Source organism: Pelobates fuscus, chromosome 3, assembly GCF_036172605.1.
Source record: "Pelobates fuscus isolate aPelFus1 chromosome 3, aPelFus1.pri, whole genome shotgun sequence".
Classification (NCBI taxonomy): Eukaryota; Metazoa; Chordata; class Amphibia; order Anura; family Pelobatidae; genus Pelobates; species Pelobates fuscus.
The window spans coordinates 402,029,493-402,043,728 of record NC_086319.1 but is presented as its reverse complement, the minus strand read 5'-3'; the positions used below and the strand labels follow the sequence as shown (position 1 = coordinate 402,043,728).

The following is a 14,236-nucleotide window of genomic DNA, read 5'->3' as shown; positions in this document are numbered from 1 at the left end:
ACAGAGTAGGAAATTCAAAACGTCTAAGGCAAGTTAACTTCTGATTGAAAATGAAACTATTTTTTTCATGTGGCTAGGGCTAAAGAAACAGAAACAAACGCAACTTTACTCCTATATGGCAGTTAATTGTTCAGTGAAACTGCAGAGGCATGATCTATACACAAACAATGCTTCATTAACCCCTTAAGGACGAGTGACGGACGAGGTCCGTCACTCAGGGGATTGTGTTAATGACGAGTGACGGACCTCGTCCGTCACGCGGTAAAATTAACCCAAGATCGCCGCAATCGCGGCGATCGCGGGGTTAATGGTGCTCCGGTCTGCCTCTGTATTAGAGGCAGACCGGGAGCACCGGATCAGGCTGTCCCAGTACATGTGCCCGCTCTGACAGCATGTCAGAGCGAGCACATGTGCTCTGTATACTTACCTTCCGCCTCCCTGCACTTCCGGGTTCACTGTGAAGTGCAGGGAGACGGATCAGTGCTGATCCTGCCCCCTGGTGTAAAAAAAATAAAGTTAATTTAAAATCCCACCCCCCTTTACCCATTTTAATAAAAAAAATTAACCCCTTCCCTGCCAATTGATCACTGACTACAGTGATCAATTGGCAGGGATTACATTTTACTATGATCTGATTTATTTTTTAAACCCTGAGGGTTAATTCTTTTTTTTTTTAACCCTCAGGGGTTAAATTTATTTTATTAATTAATTTAAATATTTTAAAATTATACATTTAACTAGCTGGGGAGGGTGGAAGTTAGTGGGGAATTGGGGGATTTAGTGTTAGGCTAACTAGGGGTGAATGTTAAAAAAAGTTTTAAAATAAGCTTTAAAAAGTTAAAAAATTAAGTAAAAAAAAAAGTTTTAATAACATTTAAGTAAAAAAATGGAAAAAAATAAACCCTTTACCCAGTCCAAATAAAAATTAACCCCTTCCCTGCCAGTCGATCACTGCCTACAGTGATCAAAATACAGATCACAGTATTATACTGTGATCTAATTTTTTTTTAACCCCTGACGATTAACTTTTATTTATTTTTTAACCCTCAGGGGTTAAATTTATTTAATTAACTAATTTAAATATTGTATAATTAAATATTTTGCTAGCTGGGGTGGGTGGGAGTTTGGGGGAAATGGGGAATTTACTGTTAGTGCTGCTTACTGCTAGTTAGGGGTTAACGGTAAAAAAAATTAATAAGCAAAACAAAAGTTTAAAAAATAGTTTTAAAAAGTTTTAAAAAGTTAGAAAAATACATTTAATAACGCTCATTACCACTACACAGTATTTTTGTACTCAGCAGACATAGCTGAGCAACATATGAAGTATTATAGAGTGGTAGTACACATATGGTTTGCAAAATATACTGTGCAAACTCACTTTGTGTGTCAAAAAGGCAGAAAAAACGCTTATTACCACTACACCTGGTACAAGCTAGCGGAAAAATTATCCCACACTAAGGTTCAAAATATGCCTTTTGAAATACCCTGGGATGTCTTCTTTAAGAAATGGTATGGCTTTATGGGGTATTTGGATTATATAGCCTGGTAAAATACTCTAACATGGGACATGGGCACAGCGTAAAAATGTAAAGTTTGAAAACAAATGGAATGGCTGTGTCCCAAATGTGCCCCTCCGATGTCCACATATACCTGGCAAAGGTACATACGGGGGTATTTTTGTACTCAGCAGACTTAGCTGAGCAACATATGAAGTATTATAGAGTGGTAGTACACATATGGTTTGCAAAATATACTGTGCAAACTCACTTTGTGTGTCAAAAAGGCAGAAAAAACGCTTATTACCACTACACCTGGTACAAGCTAGCGGAAAAATGATCCCACACTAAGGTTCAAAATATGCCTTTTGAAATACCCTAGGGCAGAGGTAGGCAACCTACGGCACTAGTGCCATGCACGGCACTCGAGGTGCCTTTGCATGGCACTCAAGGCTGCTAGAGACAAATAGGCTCTGGCCTATCAGGAGTCCCAGTAAAACTTCAGATATCTGCTAATCCGAAAAGGTGGTGAAGGACAATCCTCAATTTATGCATTGCAGCACGTAGAGGAAGTGATCTCAGATCACTTCCTCACAGCACTTGTGAATGGGAATCCACACTGTGGTAGAGCAGCCCACAGCGGATATGCCCTTCACCTGTACCTGGCCAGCCTGGTCTCCACTGGAACCTAGGGAACCAACCCACACTGCTAGATATACACAGGAACGCAGAATCCTGCATTCCTGTGTAATCCCTCATACAAATAGTACGGACAGCCCACACACAAACATACACATAATCTGCACAAATGCAACACCACTAACAATCCACATACATGCACACAACCCCACATGCAGTCTCTCACATGCAATACCTCAAACAGCCCCCACACACACACTACCAAACACACAATGTGACATATCCATTCATACAATTCCACAAGCAGCCCCCATACACAACTCAGATTCATATGTATCATACACAATACCATAAACTACTCATGAACATATACAATATAATAGCTAATATACGCAGGGCCGTCTTTAACGTGGGGCAAACTGGGCAGCTGCACCGTGAGCCCCGCTGGCCTCAACTATTTCTAACCCCCGGCTGGTAATCCGCACACTAAGGAGGCCCACCAGATGGCCCGTGCACCCGGTGGGCTTCTGTCAGCAGGGTCCCGGTGGCGCACTGAGGCGCTTTAACAGCGCGAGCAGGCCCCTTGCTTTTTGGCAACAGGCTGGGAGGAAGTGACGGCCGTGCATCACTTCCTCCCACAAAGAGAGGAGCGCGCGGGAAAGCAGAGTAGGCAGAGTGGAGGGGGGCTGGCCGAGAGAGCCAGACCCCAACTCCCAACACCTTCAGCCACCAGCAGGAAAGGTAGGAAACTGGAGGGTGGGTTTAAAAGTGTAATTTTTGTGTGTGTCAGTATATCTGTGTGTGTGTGTGTGTGTGTGTATGTCTGTGTCAGTATGTCTGTCAGTGTGTGTGTTAGTATGTCTGTGTCGGTATATCTGTGCAGGGCCGGCCTTAGGCATTTTGACGCCCTGTGCGAAAAATCTTCACAGCGCCCCCCCTCCCCCCCCCCGTCATCCATGTATGCTGTAATGTTTGTGTTGTCTGTGTATGTGATAGTAGGTGTGATGACTGTGTGTGATATGTATGCTATGTGTGATATTTGTAATGGGTGTATTAACAGTGTGTGATATGCGTGTATTGGTTGTATGTGACACACACACACACACACAGAGTCAGACGGCCATACACACACACACAGGAAGACATCCAAACACACACACAGACACACAAAGGCAGACAGTCTCACACACACACACACACACACAGGCAGACAGTCAGTCATACACACAGACACAGACAGTAATACACACAAACACGCAGACAGTCATACACACAGACACACACAGGCAGACAGCCATACACACAGACACACAGAGGCAGACAGCCATACACACAGAGGCAGTCATACACACAATCACACACACAGAGGTAGACAGTCATACACACAGAGGCAGACAGTCATACACACGGAGGCAGACAGTCATACACACAGAGGCAGACAGTCATACACACAGACACACACACAGAGGCAGACAGTAATACACACAGACACACAGTGGCAGACAGTCATATACACACACACACACACACACACACAGGCAGACAGTCTCACACACACAGACACACACAGGCAGACAGTCTCACACACACCGACACACACAGGCAGACAGTCAGTCATTCACACAGACACAGACACACACAGAGGCAGACAGTAATACACACAGACACACACAGAGGCAGACAGTCATACACACAGACACACACAGAGGCAGACAGTCATACACACACACACAGACACACACAGGCAGACAGTCATACACAGACACACACACAAGGGGCAGATAGTCATACACAGACACACACACACAGGCAGACAGTCATACACACAGACACACACAGGCAGACAGTCATACACACACAGACAGTAATAAACACAGGCAGAGAGTCACACTCACCTGACAATCCCACAGTTACCTGTGGAGTTCATTGTGGAGGCAGTGCAGCTCCTGGTGACTGTTTGGTGGGGAAGCAGGGACTCCTTCCTGCTTCCCCTGCAGCAGTTTTCCGGCGCTTTTAGCTCCGCCCCCGCCGCACGGTAAGCTCCGCCCCCGCTGCAAATTTAAAAAAAAAAAATAATAATTTTTTTTTTTTAAATCCACGGCGCCCCCTGCTCCATGGCGCCCTGTGCGGCCGCACAGCTCGCACACCCCTAAGGCCGGCCCTGTATCTGTGTGTCAGTATGTCAGTGTGTGTGTGTGTCAGCATGTCTGTCAGTATGTCTGTGTGTGTGTGTCAGTATGTTTGTGTGTCAGTATATCTGTGTGTGTGTCAGTATGTCAGTATGTCTGTGTGTGTGTGTCAGTATGTCAGTATGTCTGTGTGTGTGTGTCAGTATGTCAGTATGTCTGTGTGTGTGTTTCAGTGTGTATATATATATATATATATATCTCTGTGTGCGTGTATATGTGCATACATCTCAGCATTCACACACTAACAGTACACACAAATACACCCCTACATTCAAATTTCAACACTACGTACAAACACATGTCTGTGTTACACACCAAAATTATATGTAAATACACCCCTGAATTCAAAAACCAACACTACACAAATACATGCTTGCAGTCACGCCAACACCACATACAAACATATTCCATACAAAAACCTGTTTACATTCGAACACACAAAAACCTCTTAGTGGTAAGACCTGGAAACATGGGTAAATGGTAGAGCCCCAGCTGTCAATGCATTACTGGAGTTGCACGACAGATGGGGATCTACCTTTTAATCACTCGTGCAACAGGGAGGCCCAAAACAATTCTTGCACCTCTCTACTTTAGGTCCGCCACTGCGTTGAGGTGGAGGACATGATTGCACGCCTGGGGAGGGGGGACGGGGTCCAGGGGGCCCCAAAAAAATGCTTTGCCCAGGGTCCAGTCAATATTAAAGATGGCCCTGCATATATGCACAAATACAACGATATAAAGCAATTACAGTAAAAATAACACAAGCAGGATACGGCAGCATACACACCTCATTTAAAAAAAAAAAAAAAATAGGACCGGCACGCTACGGGACATCACAATCCTATATCGGCACAGTGCTGCTAAAAGGTTGCATACCCCTGCCCTAGGGTGTCTACTTTAAGAAATGGTAGGCCTTTGTGGGGTAGTTTGGGCCCAGCGTCAAAATTCAAAGTTCGGTAAAAACTTATATGGCTTGGTCTCCAATATGCCACTGTAGCTTCACGAAATAGTGCCAAAGACATTCATTGGGGGTGTCTTTTTACTCAGAAGACTTAGCTGAGCATAATTTGGGGGGTTTGAACTTAGTGGCAGATATGAAATATACAAAATGCCCAGCAAAAATGCAATCCGTATGTAAAAAATGCACAAAATTATTTTTTACCACATTTTATGGCTATTAGGCTTACAAGACAAACATACCAAATTCTAAAATCGCTCCACATTAAAAGTTTATTTTACTCCTTGTGCTTTGTGACCTGTAACTACCAAAAAAAACTTAAAATCCCAGACACATTATATATTCTGTAAATCAGAACAACTAAATGAATTTATTTTTAATTACTTTCCTTAACCTGCACTCATTGTGCACACATTATTATTGCAAAAACTGTAAAAAAAAAACAAAAAATGTTTTTTTTTGCATTTTTCTGTAAGCATGTATATATATTACATCAAATTAAAGCCCTTTCTGTCCTTTAAAAAACGGTATGTAATATGCGTCGGTGCAATAAATTAGTCGAATGCAAATTGCAGTTGAACGCAAACAGCAAAAAATGCAAAAAATGCCGTTGTCATAAAGTGAAAGACAAGCTTTCAAAGCTCTGTCCTTAAGGGGTTAAGCTAAAGTTGTTTTGGTGATTATTGTGTCCCTTTAACCAAGTGGTTCCCAAATTTCTTAGCTTCAAGGTGCCTTTAACCCCTTAAGGACACATGACATGTCTGACACGTCATGATTCCCTTTTATTCCAGAAGTTTGGTCCTTAAGGGGTTAATATTTCAATATTTTATCAAGGCATCTCAAATCAAAACAAATTTGTAGGTTGCAATAATAATAATAATAATAATAATTTTCATATTCCCCCTCCCTTCTTTCCTTTGCCGGGGAGGGTGGACAGTACTAATCCCTGGTGGTGCGGTGGAGAAGCCCTAGTGGTCCCAGTGGTGAGAGTGAACTCTAGCAGCTCCAATAGCTAGAGATCACTCGCAAAAGGAGAACCCGGTGAAACTGCAGATTAGAGGTCCCCGGGTCCTCTCTCCCTCCCCTGCCGGCTGCCAGCATTACAGTGCTACCGGGCCAGTGAGGGAGATCTCTGATGTCCCCTCTGGTCCTGCAAAGCCAGCAGGGGAAAGCGAGTCACAGCGCAATTTTTTCGGTGCTATGATCATATGATCATAGCACCGGGGAAACCTTATGCGGTGCCCCTGTGTGTTTGTAAAGGGCTTTAGCCCTTTAAAATGTCACTATCATTAGTTCAATTTACATGGGACTGTCTCTTTAACCAATTAAACATGTCACTGTCATTAGATCACTTTACATGGGACTGTCCCTTTAGCCCATTAAGCATGTCACTGTCATTAGATCACTTTACATGGGACTGTCCCTTTAACCCATTAAAAATGTCACTGTCATTAGTTCAATTTACATGGGACTGTCTCTTTAACCCATTAAACATGTCACTGTCATTGTGTCACTTTACATGGGACTGTCCCTTTAAGCCATTAAACATGTCACTGTCATTAGATCACTTTACATGGGACTGTCCCTTTAACCCATTAAACATGTCACTGTCATTAGATCACTTTACATGGGACTGTCCCTTTAAGCCATTAAACATGTCACTGTCATTAGATCACTTTACATGGGACTGTCCCTTTAACCCATTAAACATGTCACTGTCATTAGATCACTTTACATGGGACTGTCCCTTTAACCCATTAAAAATGTCACTGTCATTAGTTCAATTTACATGGGACTGTCTCTTTAACCCATTAAACATGTCACTGTCATTAGGTCACTTTACATGGGACTGTCCCTTTAACCCATTAAACATGTCACTGTCATTAGTTCAATTTACATGGGACTGTCTCTTTAACCCATTAAACATGTCACTGTCATTAGATCACTTTACATGGGACTGCCCCTTTAACCCATTAAACATGTCACTGTCATTAGATCACTTTACATGGGACTGTCCCTTTAACCCATTAAACATGTCACTGTCATTAGATCACTTTACATGGGACTGTCCCTTTAAGCCATTAAACATGTCACTGTCATTAGATCACTTTACATGGGACTGTCCCTTTAAGCCATTAAACATGTCACTGTCATTAGATCACTTTACATGGACTGTCCCTTTAAGCCATTAAACATGTCACTGTCATTAGATCACTTTACATGGGACTGTCCCTTTAACCCATTAAACATGTCACTGTCATTAGATCACTTTACATGGGACTGTCCCTTTAAGCCATTAAACATGTCACTGTCATTAGATCACTTTACATGGGACTGTCCCTTTAAGCCATTAAACATGTCACTGTCATTAGATCACTTTACATGGACTGTCCCTTTAAGCCATTAAACATGTCACTGTCATTAGATCACTTTACATGGACTGTCCCTTTAACCCATTAAACATGTCACTGTCATTAGATCACTTTACGTGGGGCTGTCCCTTTAACCCATTAAACATGTCACTGTCATAGGGTCACTTTACATGGACTGTCCCTTTAAGCCATTAAACATGTCACTGTCATTAGGTCACTGTCCCTTTAATACACCAAACGTGATGGTTTTTACGTTTAAACACATTTCCATTACACATATCATTGTCATGAAGTCACTTTACATTTAACACAATAAGCATGTCACTATTAGTAGCTCTCACATGGTGTGACTGTCTAGCCCATTACAATGTCCCTTACTCTTAAACATTTCATCGTCCAGAGGTCACTGCCCTCCTTATGGGTATCCAGTCTGTGTCGGATCACTCACCTCCACTCTGATGTCTTCTTTTCTTTTTTGAATTTCTGAGAGTTCCCTCCGCAGGTTTGAAAGGTGGAATGACTGACATACCAGAACAATAAGGCAAAAAATAACTCCCAGCCAGGACCCTGTTCCCCCCCATAGTCCTCGTGCCATCTTTACCGGCCCATTTACGGCTAACACATGGGACATTCTGTCTCCCTCTTCTGCTTTTTTAATTTGGGGAAAAAAGAGAGAGGAAGAGAGTGAGATAGAAGGCGTGACAGTGCCTTGGAGATTATAGGATTATTGCATCATCGTGAGATCAAGAAAATAAAAATACGTTAGGAGAATCTATGGAGAGAGAGAGGAACTGAGCTCGCAAAGTGCAATTGGTGTCCCAGTAGGTCCTCGGGTCAAGAGATATGTAGGCAGGTTTGAAAAACACCGAGCAAAGGATTCATCTGCTGAGTTTTCGGAGAGACAAAACCTACGTCTGATGGGACAGTGAAGGTTGTGGAGAAGAGAGAGAGAAATCTGGAATAGAATTCGGGGAATCCTGAGCTGGGTTCAGAAATGGAAAGAGAAAAAAATAATGTATTAAAATTAGAAAAATGAAACTGAAAGTGTGCTGCAAGAGAGGGATTTGCTACGGTAAGATGGTGAAAGTGTGCAGAGAGAGAGAAAGTTAAAAAGGAAGGAATTATTGTAAGATATATTGAAAAAGATGACCTAGGGAGGTTATTGGAGGGAGCAGTTTAAAGAATGGAATAATATCAGGAGTGTCACGCAGACACCTTGGGGAAGTATAGTAGTTGTCTGTAATTTACTGATTATCTCACATTTGGTGATATCAGCCAGGGAGTTAATCAGCATTCGGAGATTCTGGCGAATTAAAAGGATTTGGAAGAACATAGAACCAGGAAGGATATTTGCATATAAATTGGTCAACGTGATGGGGAAAAACCCACGGCCTCTCCTGTGCCAACTGACTGTGTGTGAGAGAAATGGACCCAGTCCTGCTCGAATTATTCATCTGAATAGATCTGCAGGGTGAGTACCCAGTCAACTCCTAGATAAACTGTATATTTACCGGCAGAGTGTCAGCTCTTGGAACAAGTGTCTCTAACTACCGTCTGCAACTTTCACCTATGTACACATCAGTACAATTTGTTATAATCTAATCCTTCACTTTCAGATGGACATTGTCAGGATTGGACAAAGGTGGGCAAATGCATCTCCCCCCCTAAAAAAAAAAATTAAAAAAATCCTTTAACCTCTTAAGGACACAACTTCTGGAATAAAAGGGAATCATGACAGAATATTTCCGTCATGTGTCATTAAGGGGTTAAACTTTGATTTAAATGGTGTAGATTTTGGCTGTGCCTCCACCTGGATTTTCTGCAGGTACTCCTGCTTTTAGTATGTCACGTACCTAATTGCCTGTCAGTAGATTGTAGTTTCATACTGTATTGATTTTTCTCCCCTTACCTTTTTGTGTCACTATACCCCACTCCCTCTAGCATGTAAGCTCATTGAGCAGGCCCTCAATCCCTCTGTCCCTGTGTGTCCAACTCATCTGGTTACAAATACGTGTCTGTCAGTCCACCCAGACCTGTGGAATCTGTTGGCACTTTATAGATGATAATAATACTAAGAAGAAATACACGTCAGTTTTACACCAACCAGTCTTCATGTGTTATTTCAATTTGCCATGTAAAAATCTCATGTCCATTTAAATGGGTATATTGTGTTATTTATTCGTAGAGCTAAACATGACATTTAATTGTCAGGAAATTGTCAGGAATTCTAAGTGAGTCGTTTTTGAGTACAATCGCCAAAATGAAAACAATGTAAATGTAAAATTCTCAACAATTCCCTCGATAGTGAATAACTATGAATATATTTTGCATGTTAAACGACCACTGAATACCCATAAAGCATTGAGGCTTGCGGACATGCTTTATGGATAAGGAGTATCTGTCTTTAACCCCAGTTTATGAGGAATCAGCACTTTTCTAATGAAATAGTGAAATACTGTGTGCTTCCTCCTTCCGCTCGCTCCCCTGAGGGCACCTACCTCACCCTGCATACATCTTTCTCCGACCTAAGATCTAAACGCTGTGCAGTGTGCATGCGCAGTGCAGCATTCTTGGATGGAACGCGTCAGTCTTAGGCTATTTCCCATGAAGAAACTGTTAGTCTTTTCCAGAAAAAAAAGGGAAGGGCTTGATAAGGTTGGAGTTCATAAGAAGTGCAAATGTTGCACGCTCTTTAAAGATATACCCCCAATGAATACTAAACAGTGAATTATACTTTTTTTTGCCAGTTTGATACTGACATACACTAACTGACAGATGCACAGTCATTGACACACACACTGTTTAACCAATGACACACACACTGTTTAACCAATGACACACACACTGTTTAACCAATGCATCTCTACGGGGAACGTTCTCTGACTCCATGCAGAGCGTGAAGATGCTGAACGTAATGTTCAGCACTGGACTAGAAAGCACCTCTAGTGGCTGTTTCTCTGAAAAGTCTGTTTACATTAAAAATCCTGCAGGGACAGCCTATGCACACCAGAACAACTACAATAAGCTGTATGGGTACTGGAGACTATAGTATCCCTTTAAGTGAGGTATATATTGGCAGATAGTCCCTGCTTCACATGGTCCGCTATGTAACAGCTATTCATGCACACACAGCTTCAACCACCACAGGGACTCAGCTCTGGCTGCAATTCAAGATACTGTCAGGACCAGACACATATTTAAAGGAACACTGTAGGCACCATAACTGCTTCAGCATATAGTGCCTGGAGTCTGCGCTCTCCTGACGCCATAACCATGTCAAACATTTGAAGTGGTAATGGTGCCTACAGTGTCCCTCTAAGTTCTCTCCAACTACTGCAGCGAAACATGGGAGAACGCTCTAGCCATTCCATCCCACATGGCTTCTGGCAAGCTTGGACAGACTGACACACACCTGTCACTTACTGCCCTTCCTGTCCTGCATGCACATCTTCTAATAGAGGAGGTATGGCATAGAGTGACTGTGTGCATGGCCAGTTTACCTCACTGTGAGTCCCAGGCGTTTAATACACTGACGTATCTTTAAATCCACATGTCACTTTATTACCAGATTAGATGAATTCCTTCCATATTTACTTACAATAAGGAAGTTCCAAAAATAAAACGTTTTTTTTCCTCCCAGCACAAATAAGATTTCGATATAGTTTATGACTGGAACAAAACGTTTTATTCATTATAGAAGATGTGAGACCCTGCCAAAGGCATTGTTCCCCAAATACTGTTCATGAAACAAAGTGGCCGTTGTTTGATACAAGAACTACCTCGTGTCTTCTTTTGGATCAACAGCAAAAAACAATGCGAGGAAGGCTGAACTCGATGGACGCAAGTCTCTTTTCAGCTATGTAGCTATGTAATACTAAAAATGAAGAAGCAAATGCAAAACATACACATGGCATTTTTGCAGTTCCTCAACGTTTTTAAACTCTTTTTGAGAGTGTTTATTTGTACCTTAGTAGATTCTCACAGATGACATCTATGCAAATAAAGTTCCAAACCTTTTTCAAAACCTCCCTCATCTTGATTTATAAATCCCGGAGTCAGTAAAGTGCAGTTTTTGTGTAAAAAAAATGTAAAAAACACAAACATGATCGCTAACTTTGGCCAGGGTTCGTGACTAAGTGGCTACTAAAAAAGACTGGACATAACCCATTTGGAATACCCTGGGTTGTCTTTATTTTCAAATGGTATGTCATGATGGGGTTAATTTTCATTTCTGGGCTTCCATATGGTTTCAAAGGCAACATAACCAATGTGGCAAATGTCAGAGTGTAAAAACAGAAATAGGCAAGTCTTATGTATGACCCTGTAACTTTTTAAAACAACATAAAACGTAGACTTGGCAGGTATTGTTGTAGTCATGAGATATTACTGGATATAAACGTGAGTGTTTTATGGCTGTAAAACATATTGATACCGGAGAAACTGACGGAAGCCAAGCACAGAGAGATGGACACAGGTTTCTTCAGGAAGGAAGAGATTCTTTATTGGATCACCGATCGGGACTCAGAGGGACTAGCGTCACCAAAATACAGCAAAGTCTGAGTACTGAATACATAGAGTACATTCCTTATATAGCACTGTAGCTCCTCCCACAATTAACTACACCCACACATACCCTTAACCTATTTAATAAATAGAGTCTAAACTCATCCATCCGGTCTAACCACGTGGCTCATCTGATACAAAGGAGAGGGACGCGTAATTCCAGTTCTTACATTCCTGCACCTGGTCAGTACAGTGATGACAGTATCTTAGCTACGTGTTATTAACTAACTGATACTACAAACACATATACATACATATGCCTTGTGGCAATCTTAGCCTGCTAAACTTGTATTTTACTGGAATTACATCACATTCCCCCCTTTGATGCCTCTGATATTTCACAATTACTTGAGGCATCACTTAACCTTGGTTTGCATATACCTCAGGTTACCATGAACCAGACCAGACTTATCTTATGATGTGAATCTTCAACATTCATCTTCTTGCATTGGTTCTCCCTGATCTAGAGCCTTATACTTATATATCGCCATTATCTGTGCAGCAGCCTTCCTCTCTGCTATACTTCCTATCAGGCTTTGCACAGACCTAACTACTAAGGGTATAAGACACGGTAGGAGTAGACACAACAGTAAAATCAGTAGGACTCCACCTACCACTGCCTTAAGCCCTCCAAACCACTCATACCAGCTACCAAACCAACTACTTGGATTGTACCCTTTCCATACCTGAGTAGGCACATGCACTAGTTTAACCATATGGCTAGTAAGCTCAGCTATTGCTTGCCCTTCGTCATCTATTTGAAGACAGCAATTGCTCAGGTTAAACTTCCCACATACACCTCCCTCTACTGCCAAAAGGTAATCCAAGGCTAATCTATTTTGGTAGACTGCTGTCCTCATCCTGGTGTTATGCTTCGCTAGAAGATTGAGCGCTTGTGATGTCTCATTTGTGATAATCTCAACCACCGCCTGTAATCTTATAATACGGTTGAGCATATAAATTGGGGTTCTATAACCAAAGGTACCATCTTCTGCCCACGTGGCTGGCCCATAATAATCTATGATACGCTGGGGAGGCCATTCATTATCTTCCCAGGTGCCTATCTCTAAGGGTCCCCTTTTCTTCCTATGATTCACATCATACACTTTAACACCTAAAGTCTCACCTGTTTCAATCGGTAACAAGAAGAAGGATGGTTTGAGCATACCCAACACACATGCCCCTTCCCAGTCCTGTGGCAACTCCGAATAGGCTTTCTTACCACAGATCCAGTACAAATTTGCTGGGGCTCTCCAGGTAGATGTGATGGATAAATCAAACCACACATCCTTTAAACTGGCATATCTAGCAAACGGGTTAGATGGTTCTGAGACATTTGAAGCCGACCACCAAGTTGTATTTTTAGTATCATCATCATAAGCTTTTTGCCCTAGACAAGTTAATTCTCCTACAGAAGTATTATACATTATTCCTTTCCTTGCTATGCAAACATAACCTATGATGGAGGTCTTTAATCTCCACTCAGATTTACCTCTAACACTCATATGATAATCGGCTTGTGTAGATATTAATTGGTCAACTGCCTCAGAACCGGACATTACCTCCTTTGCTTCCCAAGGCCATTGGTCTCCCATGTTAGTACCTCCACACACATAGCAGTTGGTAACATTAAGACTACCGGCAATACTTTCAGCTAAATCGATGAACAGGTTTTTAGCATTATGGGGGATCTTATTATCTATACTCATCTCTTCGTAAAAGGAATGGTATACTTGATGAGTCTGGGAGGATACCGTATCAGTCTCTATTCCTATAAACAATAATGTCCCAGGATCTAAACCCGTCCCGTATATTTGAAACCCAAATAAATTTCCATACTTATCTAAGAACTTGTCGGGGTTATTAATGAGTATATGGACTGGGTTGCATTCCATAGACTTACAATAAGGGCTAGTCGGCAACTTAGTCACTATCATGTCTTTATCTACTGTCTGTCCCCAAGTTGCCCACCCCACACAAGACCAATATGGACAAAAGTTATAATCTCTATTTGGGCAT

At 41.9% G+C, this 14,236-nt stretch overlaps 1 protein-coding gene across 3 annotated transcripts in view; it reads right to left on the bottom strand.

Moving 5' to 3' along the window:
- TNFSF13 (TNF superfamily member 13) overlaps nucleotides 1–8,759 on the bottom strand; it is a 58,635-nt gene extending 49,876 nt beyond the window's left edge. The window contains exon 1 of one of the 3 annotated variants that reach the window (XM_063449707.1): nucleotides 8,103–8,759. In XM_063449707.1, the coding sequence (XP_063305777.1) occupies nucleotides 8,103–8,285 (183 nt within the window). In that variant the 5' untranslated portion in view covers nucleotides 8,286–8,759. The remainder of the gene's footprint in view (nucleotides 1–8,102) is intronic. The other 2 variants (XM_063449708.1, XM_063449709.1) reach the window with 2 other exon arrangements.
- Between the last annotated feature and the right edge of the window lie 5,477 nt (nucleotides 8,760–14,236).